This window comes from Temnothorax curvispinosus, unplaced genomic scaffold, assembly GCF_003070985.1.
Source record: "Temnothorax curvispinosus isolate PA1 unplaced genomic scaffold, ASM307098v1 QBEX01013816.1, whole genome shotgun sequence".
NCBI classification, from domain to species: Eukaryota; Metazoa; Arthropoda; class Insecta; order Hymenoptera; family Formicidae; genus Temnothorax; species Temnothorax curvispinosus.
The window spans coordinates 258737-286004 of NW_020223596.1; the positions used below are offsets into that span (position 1 = coordinate 258737).

Sequence of the window (27268 nt, forward strand, 5' to 3'; positions counted from 1 at the left end):
ATTGCGAGCGGGTAAGCGAGTCCCGAATTGTGGTCGACCGAGATTGTTCGCGGCGATCGATCCCGGCAGACCGATTGATCACTCGAGCTGTGTAAAGCATTCGCATCAGGAAATCGCAGAGATCTCTCCGTGCTCTCCCGGAAACTTAGGTGTAAAAGCCATTCGTGGTGAACGATCGTCAATTGAGATACGATTATTCGACATATATATTCGTCCAAGAGCGCATTGTTGCGGTCACACGCAAGCTACTTCAGTACGTCGACGATGGCCGCGCGATTTGTCCTCCGTCATATAATCTTCCCGAGAGAACGAGATTATTACGGACATCATTTCTAAATTTCAATTTGCGGTTTTTCATTTGCGCAATTACGTTAAGTGAGTTAGAAATATCTCTTCGCGGATCTGAAGGGTAACGATGGACGAGATGCTCCAATCCCGGGCTGCAGCCCGTCGTCGTGGGAGCGACGATTATTTAGAATCCGCGGGCTTCGGTGCTAATGTCTCTCCCCCCCCCCTCCCGAACAATCTCGTGATTTTCCACAGCGCATAAAAGCGCTACGATGTTTGCTGTCTTTAATGGCACATAACGCCGTTACAACCTCCTCCATGCGCGTATTCGCCGTGTGACCATCCGCCATCTTTATCTCTTTCTTTTTTTCCCCCCTTTTTTCGCTTCCCTCTCGCCGCCCCGCTCTCGACGCGATAATTAACTTCGTCTGCGATAATATTCGCGGGCACGCTCGTATTTTCCCGAGATTAGCGCGTTTGGAGACAAACGGGCGAACTGTACCCCGCGTGACAGGTGCGAAGCGAATTTCAAGCATGAAGGCTGAATCTGCAGTCGGAACAGATTCTTACAGATCCTTTACATTGTCAACACAAGACAATGAATTGTTTAAGCGTTAAGGGGAATACTTTTTGCATATGACGTCCAGGCGTACAAGCGATTTCTTCGCGGAGCGCATGTGAAAGATGACGGTTTATGTCTGCCATATATTATCTCTCTCTCTCACGTTACGTTCCTATATATATATTAAACAAACTAAAACTAAGATGTAATAAAAAGTAATTTTTTTATAAGCGTAATTATTAATTTCCAGACAGGTCTTGATCATCAAGATCCACATTCGAATCTTTGTACTCAGGCCAACAATTTCCATTTGGCACTCACGATCAGTGAACAAAAGGTCTCACTGTCAGACGCAGCCCTCTCGAGAAGAAAGGCCTCGAATTGGAATGGCACCGAAACAACGGGGGTGACCCGTCCTTTATAATTAGAACTGTCTTTCATCCCTAGGTCCGAGAAGACTCGCGGGGCGGTTTGCGCAAGATTCCTGGAAAGTCAGCGTGCCGCGCCGATCTGATCCCCGGAGCGTTGAAATCCAATGCGGCTATCATCTATTTTACACAGGGTGTGCACCGCGATGCGCCGGGCGGCGCGATAGCACGTGTCGTGATTGTAGTTTATGGGGAGCTGATTGCGGGAGCGTGGGATGAGCGGCGACGCCCGGTTGGTGAACGGTGGACGGGCACCCGCCGTGTCCGGACGCCATTCATCGGTGTACTTACACGTATATCCATTCCGGTGTCAGTGTTTCGTTTCGTAATCATTAAGATATGCATTATCCCCCTAATGACGAGCGGCGAGGCGCAACAGCGTGTCCGATCGGGGTGACTCTCCGCGAAGCGCGGCGAGGGCGCGCATAAATTTCGCGTAAAAGGGCTCTCCCTTCTCGTCTTCCTTCCCGATCTCTCTTTCTTACCCGATCTCGATGCTGATTAATGCGGATCGCGCGTCGACCGGTCCCGCAATTAATTAGCTCTCTCGTGATTCTCGCGGGAAATCCCCGACGTTGATCGACGTGGCGGTTAATGTGCGACTTCTCGACTCGGATACGTTAAATCGCCTCTCACAACGTGAGATATACCTGTCGTTATCGCGTGTTGACACTGTAAATTGCAGTGGTTCGATTTCGATTGCGTAAATGAGTCCGGGATGTTTTAGACACTTCTTGCAAATTGTTCAGAATTCCAAGAACGTGAACTATTGAGAGAAGTTCAGCTGTTTTTTGCTTAATATTTTGTTGTTTCTTGTTCAGGGGCATCTTTAATGACGTTTCCTTTGATAACATATCATCTTTTTATAAATGAGTTCAGGATGTTTAAGAACCTCATTTTGGGCCCCTCACATTTAGTAATGAGTCGCATATTAATCGATAGATATTATACGTATAATAGACCATGGAAAATGTGACATCCGTTGCTGAATATAGGTCACCGGAATTCACAAATCGTTTAAGAAGTTAATTTTTTTCATCTGACAATTCTAATGAAATAAAAATGTTATTTGCCATTGAATCGAATGAAAGAATTCCATTTAATACAGAATACCCTTTAGAAAGAATTACATTTAGTTTTTAAATGTTTCAAAGAGTATGTATCTCTGAACGGCGTCGACTTAGAGGAATATCCGAGGGAATACCTAGGTCTATGGAATATTTTGGTCCTCTAACAATAATTTTTCATTTTAGCCAAGTCACTAGACGCAAGAGGTCCAAAATCTATATAAAAATACACAAGATACTTTATAATGACACTTATTGTGAATTGTTTTAAATTCTAAGAACTGTGAACCATTAAAATTCTTCTGTCTTTTGTCTTAAAATTCCATTGTTTCTTGTTCAGGATCGCCTTTAAAGTTTCTGGTTTCATTCACTGCACCCATCTTGGATGACGTCAAAAGCGAGAAAATACATGAAAATCTTTGCAACGTATAATAAAATTAAAATATTTTTCAATTATATGTATAAATAACGTTTTTAAAATATATGGAAAATTTCCCTTTTATTTGGATGAAAATAAGCTGTTTGACAGCTGCCGACTTGAAATAAATATTTGCTTTTACGTATTAAGTTATAACAAAATGGGAGTCTCTTCAGTTTATTTTAACACTATTCTTTTAAATATAAAAACACTGCACTAAAACGAAAAATTATGCTGTACGTTGCAAGAATAATTTATCTTTTTAACATCACGCCTTATAGTTCACAATTTTGCCAAGAGTGACACTGTGAGTGTATACTGTCAACGTAGACTTGACAATCCAGCTAGCAAAAGCCTTAATGACGTTTTCTTTGATGATATATCATCTTTTCGTAAATAAGTTTGGCACGTTTAATTTTAGAACGACACTTCTTGCAAATTGCCCCGAATTCCGAAAAACTGTCTGTTGTGTCTCGCCGCAAAATTCCATTGTTTCAGAATTGTCTTTAATGACATTTTCTTTGTGTCAACCTCTCATCTTTCAAACTACCTGTATTTAAGAGCCGTAAACCGCTGGAAAATTCCTATCTTCGCTGGAAAATTTTACTGTTCCTTATTCCGGAACTGTCTTTAACACATTACGATGTTTCGTCACTATACGGTGCGCGATGCGGCGCATCGTTTCGAGCGTTACTCCTGTGCGAACAAACAGAATTATCGTCGTAGCCGATACGCGTCAGGGCTTGACGCGTGTATTAATGCGGTGCGGATCCCAAGGCCCCATTGTGCCAGATTGCGATGCTCGTCCGAGCGAGTCCTCGCGGCTTTTCGGTCGATGTCCGAAGTGATTACACGCGAATCAGCCGAGGTAGCTTCGCCGCGGCGGGGAGCCCGTCCGAAATGTCTAATGTCCCAGGAAGGAAGAAAGAAACGGAGATGCGTGCTCCGCATGCGGCTCTAGGACCCTGCAACGTGTTTCTCCTTTTATCTTCTTTGAAGCCGACTTGCCAACCTGATGCCTTTCCCATCGCCCGCTTTCCCCGTATGTCCATCCTCGACGATTCTGATGTACGGGGTTGAAGTTACGACGATTGTTCTTCTTTTTCTTTTCGTTTTACGGCATTAATTACACGGGGATGTAACGATATCGTCGCGATCGCGATTACACGCGGCGCGCCGGCATGGGCATGAGAAAAATCAAAGACGCGGAAAGAGAAGCGCGTCCGTGCGGAATGCCGATTTCGCCGCCGCGCTCTGTTCCATTTTCCGCCTTCGTCTCGGGCGGAAGCTTCCAGCGGCGGACGCGGCGGAATCCCGCGATTCAATTAAACGCACGATTACTCGGCAAACGTTAATTAATTTTAATTAACGATGCGCGCCGAATCGCGACCGCGGGATCGTGTAAAGCGGCCCTCTCAGAACCTCGCACGATCTCATTGGCGGGATCACGCGATGCGTGATGGCACACGGAGGCGGTCGGGCGGGTTCCGCGACGAGAGTGTCGACGGCCGCGCGCGGCACTCGTGTGAATCAAAGGGAGATTAGATATCGTAAATTTGTGTCGGGAGAGCCCCTGGTTCGGCCCGTTACGAAATCGACGGTGGATTCATAAGTTGTATCGTCGCGGTGCGCTGCTCTGAAATCTGCAACTAATTGCGGCATTGAAACCTCGTATTGGACAATTAAGCGGCGTGCGATATTAATATGCTATTAAGTAATATAATATATTAATATTACGTTTTTTTTTGTAACAATATTATTCCGTCGAAAAATATAAAATTAGATCAGCGAAAAGTTATAAATATATTTACGATATGTATTAATTGTCGAATTAGAAATCAATGAAATTATTTGCAATAAAATCGTACAGCATGTTAAGTATTATATAATATAAATGTTACATTTTAATAACGTGATTTAACAATCTTAACGCATGAAGAATGTAGAAATAACAACATTTTTGTCTTAAATTATAAGAAATTATTATGGATAAATTATTATGGACAAATATTAAATACTGTGGATAAAACGAGCCTACGAGGATAAACTATTGTTTATACTTATAGCATGAATGAAAAGATAAGAGCTAATTAGAATTATATGTTCTTCATATTTATCAGCTTATAGGGATTACTATAAAATCAAGATTGACGATACACTTTTCTGCGAGTCGCGAAAATATTGAACGCGCCTGTGAAATCTGGATCTCTTTTCGAAGACGAATCGCGCGAGCCACGTCAAATCCGCAAAAGAATTCGGCGTGGATCGATCGCGGGAAGCTCGCGATCGCGCGATGTCGATATCGCCGGTCATCGGGAGGGTAAGTCGAGCGCGGACACGACGCGACGACCGCGTGGTGTGGGTGGTGTGGTGGAGGAAGGTCTGTTCTCCAAGGCGGAGTTGGACGTGCGACCACCTCCAACGCGGCGAGATCACCTGGCAGGTGACCAATGCAGCGGCGCCGATAAAAGCCATGAAAGAGCGCGGCTGGGACCGTCGGCTGGTCGCTCCTCAAAGGGGCCCCACGACGAAGGCGGAGCCTTCCGTCGGAGGCATTCCTCCTTTCGTGCCTGCCTTTCGTTTCTTTTGCGTGCCCTCGACGATCACGAGCGCAGGAACCGGCAGTTCGAGCCGAGACCCCGGAGCCAACAGGTCCCGTCCTGCTTTGCGTCAAAGCGAAAATTTAAAAAAAAAAAAAGAAAAAGGGCGACGCGAGAGTGTCCCCCTTACCGTTTCGGCCCCTCGCGGTGGAAGCGAAGTCGGGTGTCGCCGTCGTCGTCGTCGCTGGACGTTGCTTCGTCGTCGCGAGAAAGTGAGGATTCGACTTGTGACTCTCGGATTGTGAGCAGGACTCGAGATCGACGGAAGTGACGATCCTTGGTGTGGTTGGTGCTGCTGGTGACCGAGAAAGAGAGAGAGAGAAACGGGAAGAGATCCTTCCTGGAAACGGGAACAGCTAGATGGCAGTCAGCACTATCAACATGGCACCCTACTTTACTGGCTATCCCTTTCAAGGTAAGACTTTTAATAATTGTGAAGATACTTTATGCAAAACGTGAAGACTTTATAACGACTTTATAAATCCCCTCCTCCTCCCCTATGGATATCTTAATTTCTAATTATTAATTTAAAATTTTACGTATAGTCCACAACATACAATACAACTCTGAAGATTGTGTAAAAGATGCTTAAAATTACCTCTAAAAGATTGTTTAAAGAAAAGACACTTTGCAGTTTGTGCGAGAAATGGAATTCTAAATAATTTGCTGATAAAATAATAGCGGCAGAACGCTCACGTTTCCTAATGAACCATGCGTTGGTCCACAAACATCATACTTGCCCATTTATGTAACAATATACTATAATAGTAATATGCAAGGATAAAATAATTAATGTAATTTTTTAAATTGATTAAAGCAATCTGTCTCGAATTGCTTTAAAAATTAGTTAACTGTCAAAACAATTTTCGCAATTTTGTAATCTCGCTCTTCTGTACAAAAATTAGAGACTTTGTCTTCGGCGCTTCTACAAAAATAAATATTGTATGTTAATTATAGTATAATTAGATACATTTATTTCCACGAAATATAAATCCATTGAGAATGCGCGTCATTTTTATGTGTGAATCGAGTTTTTGACAATTTACGTGCTCGTGTTTAGTACATCTAAGCTTCACAATAACACAATTTTTTTCCTAAAAATTTATTTTGATGTTTAATTTTGTAAAGGCAAAATAACATCTTGCACTATTCTTAGAAACTCTTCCTCATGGAGAATATCTCGCAATTAACGTCAGCGCGAGTTTCATGACGACGCTCGACGCCCGCCGGCATTTCCGCGGTGATGCCGCAGATATTTTACAACCGATGTTAATGGTTTTACGATGCTCTTTGACTGAATTATTCGCTGTCCGCCGGTGCGTGCGTGTGCGACTCCCGATGAACGACTCTGCCATCTTTATAACACCGTTACTGTCCGATTCGTGCGTACAATCGGTCCGGCCGATTAATTCAAAACCCGAAAGCTTATCACCTCCGCGAAAAACTTACGGTAGTTGGTGCCGTTACGTAATCTAGATGTAAAGATTAATTCGTGTATACGTCGGTGTTTTGCAATGTAACGCGTGGCACGTTGACTATGGTGATTTAAAGGCCTGGACAGAGAGAAAGAGAAAGAGAGAGAGAGAAAGAGGAAGAGATTGTGCATAAGTAATCGCACAGAAGCTCGTACGTCGTTTTGCATTGTGTAATTTATGAGTCATGGAACAGTGCGCAACGCTGACGTATAAATTTTGAGGGGCAGTTTGAACCGAGGGGTAACGGACGTAACGGACCAATATGCTATTTTCATTTTTTGTGATTTATTATGTATGTAATTGAAGAGACCAACACTCTTCGTAAAGAGACAATAGAAAAATGGTATGACTCTCTTGGGTTTTATTTCAATTATTCGATAGTTTACACAATGATATTATAATCATTTATCATTCGGGGTCCTCTTTCTGCAGTGTGTAGAAAGAATAAAGAATGAAAATGAAAAGAGAAGCTAATTATTTAGCTCTTTTATTGTTATAATAATAAACACAATGATATGTTATTGTTATTCTTAATAGATTTTACTTATTTTCTAGAACTAAATGGTCAGCTTCTCCTTTACATTCTTATCCTTTATTCCTTCTACACAATGCAGAAAAAGGATCCCGGAATCCGGATGGTGAACGATCCGGATCTTTCACTCACGTGCGCCTTTAAATCTCGGTTGTTTATCCATCGTTCCGAGGAAAAGAGAGAGAAAGAGAAAAAGAGAGCGAGAGAGAGAGAGAGAAGAGGATGGCCACTTTCGAATAAAGTCTGATACACAGGTCCGCGTATAGTGGGCGTCGGATCATTGGAAAAGAGTCCCGGGGTGGTACCCGTATCCCGTACCCGTGGGTACCTAATGTCTGATATCGGATAGGCCTCGGGCGACGGCACGTTGATTGAAGTCCTCGCGCGACTCGGAACTCACACCGCACGCACTGAGTACATGCATCCCTTCGGTACATGCGGTTACTCCCACTCAGGTACGCGCGTGCACCTTCCGCTCTCATCTCCTCCGATTCTCCATCTGGGGGACCGATCGCCGCATTCGTATCACGGTAGATTGCGTAATCGACGCAACGGAACTTTCGTCGCTCCGCTCGGTGCCTGCGAAATTGACCCCTTGCTCTTTCTCTCTCTCTCTTTGGAATCGTTTCGTACGCGCGCCGCTCGGCAATTATCGTTAAGCTCGTCGCGGAAACGATATGGCTTTTATTTTATATTGATATACTTAAGAATTAATGCTATATAATAACACTTTCTCATATAAATTTTTAACAGTATCTTTTTCTATACCTTCTTCAGTTACATAATTTGTCAACATGTACACAGAGAAAAAGAAAGTGTCAAATCAAGACTTATAATACTCATGTATACGCAACAATCTATAATTTTATTAAGAATTTCAACTTTTTATTTTAACTTTTTTTGGTTCAACTAAATAAATGACTTCATTTAAGCAAATTTTCTTCGTTTAACGCAATAATCTCAATCAAATAATCTCATTTCACGTTGAAACTGAAGATATCTTTAAATCAAGAATATTCTTTTTTTCTGTGAAAATTTTTCTTTTTGCTACTCTTTATGTATAAAGGATCAAATATAAATATATACAGTATGACCCATTTTAAATGCCCACTTCAAATATCTCTTGAACAATACATTTTAAAGAAAAATGTTTCAGATAAAAGTTGAAGGGTTCAAAGGGGGCTAATAGACGATCTTAGATTTTGGGTCCGGGGCTCGCGTGTTGAGCCCTAATATATTTTTTTATATTATATATTAATACATAATGTAATATATTGAGAGATTATATGAATCTCTCTCAATTGTTTCCCAAAGATTGTCGAGCCACACGGTAATCAGAAACGCCAGATGAAACGATGCGCGATCGAAGTGGCCTCGAGAGGGGCTCCGTTGTCGTAATTGGATGATGATCAGTTACAGCTAAAAGCCTCGAATAACAAATTTAGCGATCGTATCCCGTAATTCCTGCGGGCCGTGAGACGCTCCACGTACTTCATCACGCGAAAATTGGAGCGATCGCATACCTCGATGCCGATCCTTAATGAGATTCAATTAATACCCGGATAACACGTTGTTATTACCGTTTAAGAGCGAGAAGGGGTCTGCCGCGACAAGGGGCACCCGGGATCATTACCATAAAGAAAAGTCTCGTAGAGAGCGTAATTGCACGGCTCGCGGCTCGTGAACCGCGGTAGTGTCGCGGCCGCAAAGTACAGTGTGCGTCGGAGCTCTTCGCACGTAATAATTTATCGAGGCCGATCAGGGGGGGGGGGGGAAGGAAAAAAGGGTTTAATTGACGTCTCACGACACGCGGGGTAATGAACGGGCGGCCGACGTACGTCGCAATTATTTCGGAATTCTCTAAGCACCTCCGTGTCTAAGAGCACCCTCGGCCCCTACCGGAGGCCGCCGTGTTGCCTCGCAGGTAAAAATTAACGATGCGCGACGCTTCGTCGGGCGAATTCAAATCAGACACGGGTCCACCCCGTTATCTCGTCACGTCCGCACGCGGATCATGGACATTAAAGTCTTGATCGCTGAACAATCAATCACCCGTTATCAATAATTCATGCTGGAAATTATTTCTTTCGACCGTTTTACCGGGCGCGGTCGCGCCCGACACACTCGTACAGGGTGGTCCACCGCGGTGGACGAATCTCGCGAAAATGACTCCGCCGCGCGATCGCGGCCATAATAAATTACGCGAGGACATAAATCATTCGCATCAGCTGTTTGGATTAAATCGTCCTCTCGGGACAATTTTGTTACAGCCCCCCTCAATGCCGCGGCATTTAAAAAAGGGAAATAGTCCGGAGGAAGACGAGGTTTCTTCTCGTTGTTCGAGCGTTCAGCTTTTTTGCTTTTTTACTTTTCATCATCGGACGCTGTTTCGCCGTATTTCAGAATGAAGACAAAGGTTCGTAGATTCTACGGACGTACAAATCACCTCGATTTCCGATCGAAAAGAATAGGTAACTCGGGCTTTTGCAATCGATACCGGGACTAATCGTGCGAGACGCAGTGGGAAACTCCCGCGAACGCACGTTCCGCAAGAACGCGTCGAACAATATTCATCGGTGGATAGGGAACAAAAACGCGAGTAAAGGGCCCGCGCTCGCACGGACGGTAATATTTAACTTTCGATTCCGTGACTCGAGTTATGATCTCCGCTGTTTGTAAGAGCGAGCCTCGCGCGAGAATGCAACGTTCGCGGCGCGGTGTGGCGAACGCATATGCATGCGTATGTCTTGCACGTGCGACGAATAGTAGCCTGGCATTCCTGGCATTTGCCTCGTGCCTCCACACGGATTTTCTTAACCGTTTTTGTAATCTCGGACGGAGATCTCAATGGGAAAATCTGCTATTAGATTTATCTTCAATTCTCTTTCTCGTGTATTTCCCTTTCATTGATATTAGTGCTTACAAAATAGCTATTAAAATAAAATGCTTTAATTTCTTTTTTTTCTGAAGTTATTGTGGCCTACTGAGACCCCTGTATCTTCTTCCATTTCCATTAATCGCGGTAATTTCTGTACTTTAACATTTTCTTTAATTTTCCTCGGCTAATTATTAAATTTACTTAATATTTCGCTACTCGTCGATTTCTCTCGATCTTTAGTTGGTTCGTCCATTTTTTCAGAAATTTACCACGAATATCCGCGATCCTTACGCGCTTCGCACCGAAAGCTCGTCCTCGTCGTCGTCGGCGGCGGCGGCGGCGGCGGTCGGCGCCTTTTGATCTTGCCTGTAATCCCGTCGGGCCCCGCGGCCTGACTGACGTCATACACCGGAGAGGTGTCCGGCGGGACCGTAACCCGGCCTATACACACTGGCACGGCCGGTGTGTGGTGTTGTGTGTGTGTGGGAGTGTGTGCGTTGCACGCACTCGCGGATATGTCCTTACCGAGCGCGAGAGGGTCTCAGGGGCAGGGGGGCAGCGGCAGCAGGAGGCGCGGGGCGGCGGAGGGGAACGGAGGGGGATGTAAATCTCCGGGGTCCGTGATGAACGACGAAACGGGACTACTTTTGTGCCGGAGAGCTCGACGCGCCCGGGAAGGGGGTCGTCTTTTGAATTACGCCGTGGTAATTAGCGGACTCCTTAGGCCCCGCGCTTCTCGCAGCAGGTAGCCAGCGGAGAATATATCACGAACTGGGCGCTGCGCTAGCGCGCGTCGGTCCCCAATGCGATCGCGAAAATGTTTGGATTGCCGAGGGCTCGCAATCCGCCTCTCGAGCGAATCCCGCTCGTTTTGCCATTAAAACCTGCCGCGATAAACGTAACTTTTTCTTGTTGCTCTTGGATAATTTTGAGTCATCAAGCGTCCTATAAAAGGTAACAGAAGAGGTAGTATAAAGTACACGAGCACTCTAAATATATTTCAAGTATATTACTTCCAGAAGAGATGCCTTTTAAAGGACCTAAAAAAATGATCGAGCAGAAGAAATATATAAATTAACAGTGCAGAACACATTAAAATTGATCGCAATATGCGTATTCGATCTATCATCAGGCTGTAACATCACTGCTGTGAGGAACTTCACGATAATCGGCCAAATTTCCGATCCGGAGCATCGCACGCAGCGCATCCGCGAGACGCGCATGAGCGTGCGTCTTCTCTTATGCAAAGCTTCCTTTATGTAAATATAGGTGCAAACACGCGGGATACGGCTGTGCCCCCGGTTGTCCGTCGAGAGGACTCTCCCATTGTCCCCGCGCGCGAAAGAGAGAGCGCTTTTAAGAGCTCCCCGGGCTTTTAAACGCCGCTTCGTCGTCTCCGGCGCGGCGTCTCTCTCTGTCCCCTTGTGTCCGTGGCTTTTACTACTCCGTGCAAAACCAGAGCCGTAACTCGTGACGCGGTCCTCTTTCGTGGTTTTCTGAAGCACGCGAGGCGTCCACCTTCGCGGCGCGTCGTAAGAGCCACCGCATCCGCGCGCATCTCATTCCGCTTCTTTGCCCCCCTTCGCTGGCCAGGGGGCCCCGCTCTGCCCGCCATTTGTTTGACTTCGTGATTATAATTAAGTTAATTAAGGGGGGTGTTGTGGAAGGGAGGAGTGGGCTAATTACCGGTAATTAGCGGTGTTTGAGCGAAACCTCGCGTGTCGCCGCGCTTTGTCCGCTAAGCGGCCCCCTTTTGCGCGAGTTGACCCTCCCGTTCTTCTTCTTCTTCTTCTCCGCCACTTTTGTACGCGACTCCGCTTATTCTCATTTAGAAAAATGGCTACGCAAATGGCATCACTGTAGCTGCATTGTACCATGGCGCCGAGAAAACTTGTTATTTTTTCTCGGCTTCGTTGCCATCCAACGCACGATAGGTTTTCTTCTCGTTTTACGCGGTACAATGTATTTACAATGCACTATATTACATATACGTGTATACATAGTTTCGAACGTCGATAATTGCTTTGTAGAAACAATTCACAGAAACCGTATTTCTGTATTTCTCGCGCCGGTAAATTACGTCTCTTAAAGTGACGACTCCGATCTACGCCGTCTCGCGTCTTTGATGTCTCCGACATTGAAATTCGCGTGACGATCTTTTACCTATTCCATTATTATTAAATAATCATGTATGACCCGTCGCTGTCGTATTGTGGAAATAGATGTGTACCGGACACCGTCGCAACACGTGACGAGCCATTATGGTAAACAGGTCTGCGTTTATTACATTTGCAGGACAGGGTCGCGTGAACCAACTGGGCGGTGTGTTCATCAACGGCCGTCCATTACCGAACCATATCCGTTTGAAGATCGTCGAGATGGCAGCGGCCGGCGTCAGGCCGTGCGTCATATCGAGGCAGCTCAGGGTCTCGCACGGCTGCGTCTCGAAGATCCTGAATCGATATCAGGAAACAGGATCGATCAGGCCCGGCGTAATCGGCGGTAGCAAGCCGCGGGTTGCCACGCCGGAAGTCGAGGCGAGGATCGAGGATCTCAGGCGGCAGAACCCTGGAATCTTCAGCTGGGAGATACGCGAGAAATTGATAAAGGTCCGTTGATATCGCCCGTACCATTAACGCTTGTATTTTTCTTTGAAACGAGAGAGGGAAGTATTTTAAGACAGAGTGTTATGGGTCGCTTGTCTTTTTTGGTGAATTAACGTCAAATCCATAAAGTAAACGATGCAGATTTTAATGCATTTAAAGAATTTTAAGTTTTGTATTTTGAGTTTTTTTTGGATTTGCGAGTTTTTTATTTAAATGGTTAAATGTCAAATGTTACAGGTTTAATTTTAAATTTTGTTTTCACGGTTAAATTCTGATTTTGTATTCCGCTTCTTTTTATGTTTCGAATCCTTAATCGCGATTTAAGCTTCGAGTGATTATGTAGGGGGAGTCCGGGAGACTTGACCATAGAGGAGAGTTGAACCACTTCAAATATCTCGTTCAAATTTTGAACAAAGAGCTCAATCCGAGCACGTTAAAACACGTTTGTTTCAATCACAGTCGAAACGCACTACCAATCGTCATGTTGTCACGTGCTCGGATTGAGCTCTTTGTTCAAAATTTGAACGAGATATTTGAAGTGGTTCAACTCTCCTCTATGGTCAAGTCTCCCGGACTCCCCCTATACTAAAACAATATAAGACGGATGTGTTAAAACAAGCGTGTGTAAAATACGATATTGAGCTGTATTGTATTGTACGGAAATCTATCTGTTATCATATTAACTGAATCGTTCGAGTATGGGTAACGTCATATTTAATTCACAAAAGAAATCGGATGAAAGAAAAATTATGCTAACTGGTCCAACGCGGTTCTGCCAGCAGGATGGAGTCTGTGACAAAGCCTCGGCACCTTCCGTGTCAAGTATCACCAGACTTCTTCGCGGACCAGCCAACCAGACGCGTCCCGGCGATGATCTGCGCAGAAATCACTCTATCGATGGCATTCTTGGTGAGTATTATGAGCAACACCTTATGATTATCGCGATCCGATCTACCGAGATCGGATAGTATCAAGATTTTCTACACGGCGAGTGGATCGCCGTCGAAAAAGAGTCTATGTCTGCAATACGTATCGTCATTTTAACACTGCATAAACCACCGGGCGGACGCAAATGAAGCGCCCGGGGTTAATCGAGCGATAAGCGTAATTACAGCGTAGGTAGTCGTACTAAGTTAATTGAGGCAAGGTGGCCGCGCGACGATCGACTGTTTGTAGCTGGCATGCTCGAGGTGCCCGATTCGAAATACGACTCGACATTTTTTTTCATACGCGTAACGCGATCGGGAAGTCGTTAGCGTAAAGTCTCTAAAATTGAAAGTTTTTAACGCCTTATAACTATGAGCTCATACATGAGAGTAATAAGAAGTTCAATTACCGATCGCACCGAAGGATGTTATTACGCGGATGCTTTTCGCGCGACGTTATATCGTTTGTATTTCGTTTATTTCACATTCGTTGGACGAGTCTCGAGACGCGTACGATCGTCTCTGTATATACGCAAGTTCTCCTTATTTGAAGTATCCAGCAGTTTCGTGGGCACGCTGAGAATTGGTAGGAATATAGGTCTGGTCGGCGAACGTAAAGGGGAATTCCTTTCTTTTTTATTTATTACCGACGGTAAGGGGCGCGAAGAAATATTAGGCGTCCCGTGGCGCGTAGATGTGTCGAGTTTATTACCTTCGTCGGGAAGATTTAGTTTTGATTAGACGTATGCCCGAGATTGCAACTTCGCGCGAGGATTCACGGATTGTGCCTGCCAGACCTGTTGCTTCTTTCTGTCGCATCGACCAATCTTTTTACGCTGCTGATATGAAAGCGACTTTCATCTTCTTGACGTTATTCCTATCGTCCGTTAGAAATGTGTTTTCGTGGCAAATAAATATTACAACACGATTTAATGAGATATAAATGAGAACTGAAATAGAATTGGAAAAATGAATAGAGCAATGAAAGAATGGTTACGTCTTCGTTACGAGAAGGTCTGTATTCTAAATAAAGCGATTGATTTATTTTACGATATATTTTACGTGAAGAATCGTTCATAATAAGTCGCGATAAAACTGCCCGAAGGTAGCGATTCAATTACGAATACTTCGATAAAAGTCCCGAGGAAGACGCATAGGATTTTTATTGGGTTCGCCGCGTTTGCAGGCCGGGTAAATTATGTATTATGATTCGAACAAAGGGGAGGAACAAGAAGAAAGTCAGGCGCTATTCCCGCCGCTAATGCACCGCCGCGCGAAAGGAGAGGAGACGGTGGACGAAGAAGAGGAAGAAGAAGCGGGAGGAAGACGCGATTCTTTTTGAATGCGCGTCTCGGACGTAGAGAACCTTCGTTCCTCTTATTCGATCGCAGCGTGATGGTTTAGCACTGAAGTCGGCAATGTATTGGATCGGCTTACGGACGCGGATAGCGTGGATCGGGGAACGCGAGGAGGAAGAGCGAGATAACTTGAGCGATTGATGCACTAATGCGATAATAACACATCATCATAGTCGAGTAACAGAATACGGATAGGGATATATTTTCCTAGATATTTCTCTCTTTCTCTCTCGCTCTCTCTCTCTCTCTACAAGAATACTTGCCGAGTGTTTAATAGCGCACAAATTAAATTTTCTATTAATATATTCTTCTGTCTTATATTAATTACTTTTTTCTTCGAGAAGTTAAATGAATGATGATTAAATATAAAGCGACATTAAATAGCGACAAAATGAGAAATAGCAAATCTAGTAGGATCGGATGCACGATGCAATCAACACGAGGGAACTTAAAAGGTCTCACAAATACACACTTCAATCATTTCGCCCCGCGTCCATTCATCTTCCGCGCACCTTTCTCCCCTCGCCGGCATGTCAGTCCCAGAATGCAAGATCACCCGGCGGTTCCGGTAGCCAGGAACACGCGCGATAAATAACCCCGCGGTCTGTCTCTCCGTAAAAGAAATCGGGAGGAACGATCGCGGAGGGACAAGAGAGAGAGAGAGAGAGAGAGAGAGAGAGGGGCAGATCGGGGCGTAGCGCGTGCAGAGAAGGAGGAAGTCAGGTGGAGCAGAGTCGGAGGAACGTGAAAGAGAAGAAATCGGGTGGAACGACTAAGAGGAGCGAGCAGTCGAACCTGAGGAACGAGACGACGAGGACGGAGTGGCCCCGGCGTGGATTCCACGACGGTGTGCAAGGAGGACGGAGGGGCCCCTCGCGCGCGCATATATATATACCTACGCGGGCACCAACCGCGGCGTGTGGTCTTCCTCGGCTTCGTACCCGGCCGCCTGCCTCTAATCTTACAAACCGCCAACAACACACCCCGTGCCCGCTTGTTCGCGGAACGCAACGGCACCCTCTATTGATTTAGATGCTCTCTTACTGCGGGGCAGACTCGTGATTGAGACCTCCGTCGTTTGCCGCGCCCGGGACGGCGATCGCCTCGCCTCGCCTCGCCGCGCCGCGCCGGTCATCTCGCCGATAATAATTGTTTAGCATCTCGATCTTCCTCGCTGATGTTTACGTCGACGCTTCTCGGCGAACGGCAATCGCGCAAAACGTCGCGCTTGCCATACCGCGCGCTTGATTAAAAGCTACAGAAAGTTTTACAAGTGGTAAATAATCCCGTTATAAGCACCACGACCTTACGCAAAATTATTTCTTCCTTGTATGTAGCATTGATAAAAAATTTCTTTTATTAAACAGTACTATCTATACACGGAGATAATTTTTTGTTATATTTTACCCTTGAATTCACTACAAACTTGGGACAACTTGGCAACCAAAAAATTTTTAAAATGTACAAAAGACATTTTACAAACAACGTGATAAAAATTACCAAGTAGATTGGTAAATTTTGAAAAATTATTGAAATATTCTAGATATATTTTAGTAAAATTAATCAAATATATTTTATATTTTAATGCAATAGATATTAATATTTTTTTATTATGGTATAGATATTAATCAGAATAGCTCGCATAAAATTCTTGGTGGTACATGTTGTCCCACAACTACCATAATTTCAAGGTAAATTTTAAGAGAAAATTCTCTCTGTGTATTTTTATCTTTATGTCACTAAAATGTATAAATAGTAATTTATTCATATACACGATTGCGTGATTTTAATGTAAAACAAGATTTTTACTTGAGACAAATTTAGTAACGTATGCTAGTAAATTTGAGCGTAATTCTAAATTTATTTTCTATTATTATTTTCTGGAAGCTACAGGTGATTGCAATCTATTTTTGATGTATGTGTTCGGTCCCAGATTCATGGAGTATCGACGAGCGCTGATAGCTCCTGAAAAGCGTTAGGATCCCGAAAAATCGCCAGGGCAGGGCATGCTCCTGAAAGTCTCGCGACGATTTACGAGCGAGCGGCAGTCTTTAATCTACCAGGAACCGCCATGCACTTCGTGGTTTTCGAATTCTGCCCGATGTTCGCGCAGGTGCTATTGATTTAGACGTTCATTCCCGTCGGTCGATCGACTTAATCCGCGAATAAGTTTGTAAATTACGGAGTACAGCTGTAAAAAGAGATACAGGACTCCCGACGCTACCTCGATACGCCCAGAAATTGCACGCTATAATCAATAACATATCCATTGCAATTTATAAGAAAATGTGTTCTTATAGAAGGAAACTATTGGTTGTTCAGTAGTAATAAAATAAATTGATAAACTTTATTAGAATTTTTGAAATTAAAAAAAATATGTTAAAATAATTTACATTAAGTCTCATCGGTCTGAGTTATCGATGTAGTTGTTGAGGTGAGCGTAACAGGGACAAACCGTGGAGAACAAATTAGGTCCGAAGGGGTTACAAATCAAACTCGAAATTCCATAAATAGTGTCTCGTGGGGGCCAGACAACGGTTCCCTTTCGGAACGGGCTTTCGTTTAGCTCGGGTGGGACGGGACATGTCAAAGAACTTAATTTCTTCGCGGCGGACCCTAATTTCTCCGGTGTTTTAGTTTAGTATAGGTTCGGCTGGGCACGGCTGTAATCAGAAGGGTCTTAATGGTGGGTTGCTGAGACCGGCGTGTGAACTGTGGGCGTGAACGACTCGCTTCCTATCTTCGGTATCTGACGTGCAGCACGTGCTGGACCGAGAGATGCTCTCGCCGCTATTAAGGAACGCACGCTCGCGTCTCTCCTCTCGGCAACTATCGACGATGTTTTAATGCCCGAGTGTGGAGTATTCGCGTATTTCCTTTAATGTGTCATATTTTTACAATCGACAGGATAGTAAAATGACTTTATCTGTCCTGAGGCGAGCCCGCTAATAATAATACGCAAGCTTCTGAAATGAATATTTAATGACGAAATTGAGTATTTAAACGGACGTGATCTTTGATTATCTTCAGGTGGAAGTAGCGGCGATGATTCCGACACGGAAAGCGAACCTGGCATTGCGCTGAAGAGGAAACAACGCAGAAGCAGGACCACCTTTACTGGCGAACAACTGGAGCAGCTGGAAGCGGCTTTTCATCGGACGCAGTATCCTGATGTGTACACCAGAGAGGAACTCGCACAAAAGTAAGTTTTTTCGTTAGGAATACCTTCTGTTTCACACAAAAATTACGTGTTAAAAAATTTAATTCAAATGTGGCTGAAGTTACACGTCGCAGGAAATTGCGAAATTATAATGCTGTATAGACTTTGCGATAGCGTAAACAATAAATTTGCGTTATTTACATTTTTACTGATATTCGTGGGTGTCCTCTCTTCGCAGAACGAAGTTAACGGAAGCGCGAGTACAGGTCTGGTTCAGCAACAGGCGCGCCAGGCTTCGCAAACAGCTCAACAGCCAACAACTGAACGCCTTCAACATGAGTCTACCCTTCCAGGCCCAACACTACGGCAACGGTGCTGAGAGCTATCAGGGCTACGGGCAGGCGAGTGTTGCTGCTGCCGCAGCAACCACCGCCAGCTATTCTCAGCATTACAACTACGGGGAAAACTATTACGCACAGCAGCAATGGCCGCGGGCGACTCCGGACAATTACGGGTAAGTTTTAGCGACTAATAATGCATTATTTGTCAAATATCAATTTTCCGACCAGAGAGAGTCGCGTTAATAACGGCGTAACGTAGATCACGAAAATAGCTGATTTATTATAATCGGTCCCTCGTATCAATCTTTCGTGTGTTATGGACAAATCTCGTCGGAATTTTTCTTTATTATTAGATATCCTTTCAGCTTCTTTGAATCGTTTTCTTAACGCAAAAATCTAATCATTGCTTGTAGTTTTATCCTTTAAATATTAACGATTCATTTACGCAAAAAACTTTTTTTAATAAATTTTAATTCTAGTATTATTTTATCCTTATTGTTAGCTCATAAAATTCGATAAGGATGGGCTAGGATAAGGAGACGCTATTTAAGTCAATTAACGAAAAAATTAGATGAAAAAATTAGATAAAAAAATTTTCCAGCCAGAGAGGAGTCTTTCAATTTTTAAGGTGGAGAAAGGCTTTTTTTAGTCATGGAGCTTTTTGGCTTTTTATGTTGAAAATTTTGTATCTGATTTGTTTCTTTAACTGACTTAAACAGCCTCTCCTTACCCTATTCGTTTTCCGAGCGATCCGAAGTCACGTGGATGCGTAATCGAATGCGTTATCTCTCGTTCGTGAACACCCCCGCAACGATTATCCGCGATCGATCGTCGCTACCTCGCGGCGCTGCTGCGATCGGTTAAAGCTGGATCACGGGCGCAGGTACATACACCCCGCGCCGAAGGATCAAGACCCAGGGTTGGATTATTAGCCGGTAGCGTTTCATTACGGAGGCCCAAGAAGCAACATAATTGAGGACCACACAGAAAACGTGTCGGCAGGGCCCCGTTGGCCTCTCTTTCTCTCGCTTCCTCGTTCCCCCGTGTGCTCTCCGTCGCTCCCCCTCTCGCTTTCCTCTTTCTCTCCCTTTCTATCTCTCGGCCCCAAGTGAATCGGCTCGTCCGCTCGGCGTGTAACAACACACTGTAGCAACCCGGCCACCGGAGCAACCTGTTATTACGCCACAATGGCTGAATTAATTGTTCGAAACACCCCGGCTTCGCCGTCTTTATCTCCGCGCGTTGCCGCGCGCGCATCTTTCTCGCGGCGATGTTCCGAGCTTACTGTCTCGCTTGGGCCCCTTCGGGGCCCTTGGTACAACAACGGACTGGCTCACCGTGCCGAGCCATCACGTGGCGCGCCGAGCGAAGCTTCGCCGGTTTTAAACATCCGGGATAATACTCGTGGACCCCCGGTGGAGCGTCAGCCTATACCTCGTGGGGGGTCGCTTCTTCTTCGTGGTCGTCGGCTCTCTCGAGTTCGAGCGAACGATTTCGTTGCTGTCGATGGTCGTCCCCGTTTTTTGCAGTTTCACGTTTAGACCAAGCGCAGTAACTACAGATTGTCATATGGAACGGCAAGGAGTCACGTTAACAATGCATTCCATCTGGGAAGAAAATGTCAATGATGGTTTTTCGACTAATGTGAAAACTCTCGAGACGTTGCAAAATATCCTGGTTAATGATGTTTTTCTTAGCAGGAGAAAATAAGTTTTGAAACTCGAAAGTATTCCATGTTCAAATAGTACAGAAGCTGTATTAGCAGGAGATGTAGAAAAGTAACAGTCACTTTAATTCTAACCGAAAAGTCCAGACAAGTTTTAATATCGAGAAATCAAAGGCATTTTATGCAGCAAAATTAACGTTTTTCTGAATTTTCCTAATGGTACGGGAAGAAACTCGAAGTCGGCTTGTCCTTGTCGGGAGAATGTTTAATAGTAAGTTCCATATTTTATTTGACGGCCGATTTTAATTCCGGAGAATCGCGAGCTGTAAATTTCGGTCGTCACTAAATTCTTAAGAATTCGTTAACGCGACCATAGAAAGAAATTTGATTTGTGAGCGGATAGGGAGACATTCTTCTGCATGAAAATAGATTCGTAGGGCGGAGTATGGTCGATAAATCGCGCGGCTTCCGCCAAGAAACGTCGCGCTACCTTCTAAATAAGAAAAAAAAAAGGGAAAAGAAATAAAGTTATAGTGCGAACTAGGCCCAACACCGACGGGATTTAGGGTGCTTAAGCGTCATGGCGAAACGCTCAAAGGGCCGACTTCGTTTTACAATCGTACGCTTTAATCGTCTGAAAATATCGATACGCGTTTCAAGTTTATTTTAATTAAGAATTGATTTCTTATGGCTCTGGACTCTTTGTCTAATTTCATTTCTTACATCAATCGTTTCTTTTTAACATGTCACCAATGCAACGTGTCAATATAAATGTACGTAATTTTACGTTTTAATATCATTTATAGATACTATCAGGAGTTTGAATCTGTTCCTCCAAAAGTCTAAATATACTAAAGGATATGACTGGTTTTCCCCACGCTTCTTCTGTCCATATTTACACATATGCTGAAAAATAATTATATTTATTTTTTAAGTTCTAAGTTTAAAGAATAAACAATATCGTAATAAGAGTAAGAGCTTTACTCAAGGGACAACGATCTGAGATCCTTAATCACAGTAGTGTATGCTCAAAGGGCCGCGACGGTGTTTGAAAATCGGCCGCTGCCGCCCTCGACACGCCCTAACCGATTCGCAGAGCGTGTATGAGTGCGGTATCGCCTTGCAAATGGCAGTAACCACTTTGGAGAGAACCACACGCCGGAATTTCATTTTCGTATTACCGTGGTGTGGACACCTTTCACCATTGTGCGACTCGTTCCATCGTATCGCAATGTATATGTAACTCCCCACGTGTCCGTACACATATATGCACAATAGTTAATTTATATTCAAGATGTCGAATGGAGATATAATTGTGAATATTGGCGAGTACCTAATGTATTTTTTTTTAACAGCCGATTGATATATGCGACTCGTGAGAGAATATTCCTTTTATTATCAATATTTAATAAGCTTGTCGATTGTTACATCATATTCATAATTTCACAATTTTAATAAAAGAATCTTCCCAGGCCTTTCTAAAATTAAGATTGCACGTTGAATACTCTTGCATTGTTAATAGAAACGCACATGTAGCAATTAATAAAAGCCTAATACATTCTCTCATTATTTATGTAATTTGTGTTTAGAAAAAGATTTAGATTCAGATATTATATTAATACAAGATAGAAAAATGTAGAAGTTCTATAATATTATATAATAACCATACAAGATATGTTTGACATAGCTCTACAAGAATCAACACTGTCCGAAATAAATTATATTTTGTCATTTTCACGTCATTTATTTTCTTATAAGCTGACATTCGATCTCGCCTGTTGCAGATTGTTCAACCCCTCCCATTACGGCAGCAGCAACCTTGCCTCCAATCTCAATCTGGGCAGTCTGGGGGGCAGCGTCAGCCCGACCGGGTCCAACATGAGCGCCTGCATGGTGCAAGGTGGTGCATCCTCTTCCGGGGTGCCAGTCTCGACGGGGATGGCGCCCCACGTGACTCCGCACAGCCCCAGCGAGGCGAAGAGCGGATATCCGTACTTGGGCAACATCGATTCTCAGGTTTGCGGAAGAGTTCACTGAATTTAACCACGAGAAACGATCGCACGTCAATTACACGCAATTACAGGGGTTTAAAAAAAAATCGTTACTGTTATTTATTTTGTTTTTTTGAGACTGGATTTGAATTGGTAAAAATATTTGCGCGCGTCTTGTAAAGATTTCTGGTCGAAGTGTACTCTATAAGAATACACTTCTCTTAGCTTTTATTGTTAAATAACTTGTGTTATGTTGTACGTTGTTACTTTTATCAGAAACTAAGGAGATGTTCTTTCGCAATATCGCAATATCATTTCTGGAATGGCTTCCGATTAAAGTAGATGTAAAATGTGTTATATAGTCTTTGAAATTTGGAGAGATTTTCTTTTTATTTATGTAATATCAGTAATTTATGGCATAAGACGCAAAACGATTGTAAATATATCTTAACCGCTTTATAAATAATACGCGGATACGCGTAAGCCTTTCCACGGCGAAGCTACTGCATATTTATGATAGAGTTAAACTCACGTTTAAGTCGTACGCGTAGACGTAGGTAGACCGACTTCCGAGAAGTGTCGTAATTACGAAGATTTATTTGTTAGAGTGATTAGCACTTGGCAGTTGTACAACAATGATGCCTCGGATACTTTACCGCCTTAGAATTGCCTTATTATAGTAATAATATAATGCAAATGTCTCTATATATATATTCACGTATGACTCGCGTATATTTTATGGATATAAAGCTGTATATATTTATGATCGTATTAAATGGTAAGAAAGTTACTGATAAAAATATTCTTATCACAATCGACGTTGTAACATACCTTATTCCCACAAGTTATCCAATTGGCCAGTTCAATTATTGTATATACATCGCACATAACGTGTCGACACGACCAGTTATACCCGATTTGTATAATGCAACGTTATATAAATAAATGGACTATGCGAAAAATCCGTCGTGTCCTTCCACTATACTGCTAATTTCTCTCATCAATAATTCATTCGCTCGCAAGGTAAGTGCACATTTAACTTCCACTTAATTTCCATTAATATCGAATAAAATTGAAAGTTTGTAGGCGTGTAACTGGTAACGGATTTGTTGACTAAAACTTATCACACATATCTTAGAAAACGATGTTATCTCCTTCCCTTTACATGCGTACCCCGCGAGAGACCCGGGCAATATTTAAAGAGACGGCCGACCTAAAAAGCGGTGCGTGAATAATTCGCGATCGGTCCCGAATCGTCAGGCTTGTCTCCCGGTTTTCAGCCGCCCCCGCGAACCCGTCGTTGATCACAAGCCCGTCGTCGCAGGAAACAGACCGACGGGGGGTTCGGCGGGCCCCGAAGAGCCGACAATCGGGCGCAACAGTGACAACGAGCAATCAGCCTGCCGTATATCTACGGATCCTGTCGCCACGCATTTGTGCCCCATTGTGTCGACGAAGTAGGTGGTCGTTCTTTCTCTCTTTCTTTCTCTTCCGTATACTGCCTGGTCTCCAAGCTGCTGCGGCACAAAAGTACCACTGCACGACTCGCCCTTACCGACTTTTAACTTCAACCCTTCGTATCTCACTGAACGAACATGTTTACGGATATGTCATACATGTGCTATTACGATTTCCAGTACGACTGGCTTGTTCGGAGAAACATTTATATTATGAATTCGCGCTACTTTATACTTATATTTATTGTTCTAACAACAGTAATATCGTCAGACTATTTTTGATAAATTCGAGTACGTTAAAATCGTTCCTTAAACGTACTATATCGAAAGGCGAGAGAAAATAAAGAAAAAAAACTGTATTCGATATAAATTTGTCTTAATAGCATCTTGTTTAAAATGGACTCTTACGTACGTGAATAATCTTTTAAATATGGATACAGGACATATTTTAAGAAGTATAATTGTTTTAAGTATTGCCCTAAATTATTATTCAATAAATCACGTTTTTTGGAATCCATTAAATATGAATTAATAATTATTATTTTCTCTTACGTTTTTGTTCGTTATTTTCACTGTCACCGAAAATTATGTAAAATTTATTTTGCATAGATCAACGAACGGCAAAAAAAGTATCAAAATTAGTTGTCTAAAAATCCGAGCCGATGTCACACGATGTTTCTTCTGGACCTCACGTATCGTTTGCCTGTCCCCGTGTGTAATTCGCTATTCAATGATCCCCGCCCATGTTCCAACCCCCGTAAGCGCGGCACGGGGTTGCTTCAAGAGCGGCTCCTTTGAACGCCGCCTGCCTTTCTCTCCGTCGCCAATCCTACCAAATATCTTCCCCCAATCTGTTGCTTCAAAATTGCCCTGACCCCAATAGCGATGTGGTAGGTCAAGGACTGGTACAAAAAAAACGGCGTGGTCACGTATTTTTCGTGAGAACTTTCATACAATGCTAACATGCTTACAAAGTAGCTAAAATACAATGCTAACTTGCTATGCAGTAAACTTTTATTCGGAAAATTTTTTATTCGGAATAATTTGCAATTGTTTGTATCTTTGAACCAAAATAAGGGTAAAATGTTTGTAAAATAACTTGGTGTCAGTTGCTTTTGTGAGATAATTTTGATTTCGAAGAAATTACTTTTAAAATTCTATTTTTTAAGTAATTAGGTAAAATACGGTAATTAAATGGTTGCAATAAAGGATGATCTTATCGCAATAAGAGATGCATGTCACAAGTTAGCGAATGTATCTTCCCAATCATTTACTATAAACTGTCAATTTTTTGTTTTGTCAAATTCTTTTTTTAAGAATTTTATTATTTATTATAATTTTTAGCTGATCTTTGCTCTTCGGGTTTTTTTTTATTTTATAATTTATTATATAGTTTTTAGGCCGATCTTCGCTCTTCGCGTTTTCCAACACGGTAACCAGAACAGATGTACCGGCAACTGCAAAGCTGATAAGTGTGACGACCTCCCAGACTCAAACCGCACCCTCACGCTGGAAATCTGAGGGTGTCCTCACGGCCAATCCGTGCGTGCGCGTACATTGCGTGACTTCGGCCTGTATGCGCCGCGATGCATATCCGAGACATATATTTTTCACAGTGTAAAGTCGCTTTATGCGGACATAAAATGGCTAATGCGATTTTCTTCCGACCGATGCATTCTGGACAATATGTTATAAATTTCGACATAATTACCGTCAATTATTACTTAGAATTACTGGTATTACCTAACGCTCCTGAAAGTTAAAAATATCAAGTGCTGCTCTGTTAGGTAAAGAGGACGAAGTGGTAAAACAAAATGCCTCTGATATACCCCGAGCATTGGCTTCTCGGGCGTAATTGCTCTCATTAACTGTCTCAAAGGTGATACAACGGCATTGCGGAAATTCCACGCAGGAGTTAATCGTTCGATGATGCAAAATCCTTTCACTCTGCCATAACCGCTTTACGTCATTGCCCAAAGCGTTTTCTAACGCACAGCGTCTTAAAATCGTAATTTTTAGAACTAATTTATCGCTTCAGTCATTAGACTTAATCGCCGAAACTTAAGCAATAATAATGGGTTATAACAAAAATATACTTCCTCGTATATTTAATATATCGATTTACGATTTGTGTTGATCAATTAAAAAAAAATTGCATTTATTATAGAGTGGTATAGATTAGTGCTATTATATAATTTAAAAAAAATATAGCAAAGATTTCTTTATTTCGTTTAATAATAAAAATTCTGGTCAGCTGTTTGCCATTGTCGGCTTGGTTTTTTCTTTTCTATTAGTTTGTCGCCATATTTTTCTTTCTTTCTTTAGTTTACGTTTCTGCTCCGCGCAAACGAAGTGCCGACTATCGTCGGAGGGGAAATGAGATGGGACAAGCGAAAAACATACAGAACCAGTTCACGCGGACATGATGGCTGCTCCCCCTTAATGGCAAATGCAGCCCCCCGTGCGGTGCATCGTCGGCCCTTTTCAACCAATGGGATTGCCCGCCGCGTTTCGAACAATGGTGCGACCGAATAGATTAATCAAACTTAACCGAGCCAATGAAAGCCGTGCAAATCCCGCGTGGGGGATGCATGCGTGCGTACGTGCGTGCGTGCCGCCCGTTCGTGCGACTGTAAGCGAGCAGCAGTTGCACGCTGCTCGCCCATTTCGCGTCCTAGCGAAGTCATACCGGGGAGAACTATGAGAATACATCGTGATGCCGCGCCGGCATCATGGTGTTGCGAATTTAACGACGATCTCGAATCGACAGCGTTTCGGAAAGGAACCACCTTTGATACCGCGGAGACCTTTGCCCCGATCTGTCATCGAAGTCATTCGCGGTATATGAAATGACACTTTCTAATGATGGTTGTTGCTGATGCATCCATTGTTGCGTTGAAGGTTTATTAATCCTTTCTGCCCGCGGCGACTGTACCGTTCGCATACTGAATATAATCGTAAAGCCAACAACACTTAATAAAGAGATGGAAATGAGGCACTGAAAGATATATATAGGGTTGTTTCTAGAATAAAAATTATTTCTCAAAATTAATTAACAACGTCGCTTGTTTTTTAATCGTATCAGATTACTGAGATTGCGAGAGATCATGAAATTCACTCAGAACTAGGAAACGTTCGACTGAGCCCGGTCGTCGAGGTGCATTTCAACGTATTTTCGAAATGGCGCCGAGGGTACGCGTGAAGGTATCGAGAAGTATCAAGAGAGGAGAGTTTTTCGGGGGCTGCTGCTGCTGCTGTAACCAGGGCTTTGATGAATGAACCGGGGGCTTCATGCCGCCTCGGTTGGCGTTACCCACACGGCAGCTGGCCACGCCGCGTTGATTGGTCGCGCATCACGCCGCGTTTATGGATCTTTTGCAAAGCGATCGGCGCGTATACGCGTCTAAGGTCCCCCCTAACCAGGACCCCCGTAGATCCGCGTTGTTCTCGCGCGGGATACCAAGGTGTGCGCCCCTCGTACGCGAGCAGCCATGGCCGCGCCCGGCGAACTCCAT

General features: G+C 43.5%; 1 protein-coding gene across 2 annotated transcripts; it reads left to right on the forward strand.

The window, feature by feature from the left end:
• The first annotated feature begins 5409 nt into the window (after window positions 1-5409).
• LOC112463989 (protein gooseberry-like) lies at window positions 5410-23227 on the forward strand. 2 transcript variants are annotated; one of them, XM_025030726.1, is made up of 6 exons: window positions 5410-5778; window positions 12544-12857; window positions 13634-13763; window positions 18169-18340; window positions 18537-18812; window positions 22090-23227. In XM_025030726.1, exons 1-6 carry the CDS (start codon window positions 5724-5726, stop codon window positions 22340-22342), a joined length of 1200 nt encoding a protein of 399 aa, XP_024886494.1. In that variant the 5' UTR covers window positions 5410-5723; the 3' UTR covers window positions 22343-23227. The 2 variants fall into 2 exon arrangements, with proteins under 2 accessions (XP_024886494.1, XP_024886495.1); XM_025030727.1 differs by having other exon boundaries at window positions 13637-13763.
• Window positions 23228-27268: the final 4041 nt, after the last annotated feature.

Excerpts from the sequence above, each read along its gene's own strand:
- LOC112463989 (XM_025030726.1), top strand. The coding sequence starts at position 5,724 with ATGGCAGTCAGCACTATCAACATGGCACCCTACTTTACTGGCTATCCC. Across the intron at positions 13,764-18,168 it reads CTCTATCGATGGCATTCTTG|GTGGAAGTAGCGGCGATGAT; the intron begins GTGAGTATTATG and ends GATTATCTTCAG. Across the intron at positions 18,341-18,536 it reads AGAGAGGAACTCGCACAAAA|AACGAAGTTAACGGAAGCGC; the intron begins GTAAGTTTTTTC and ends CTCTCTTCGCAG.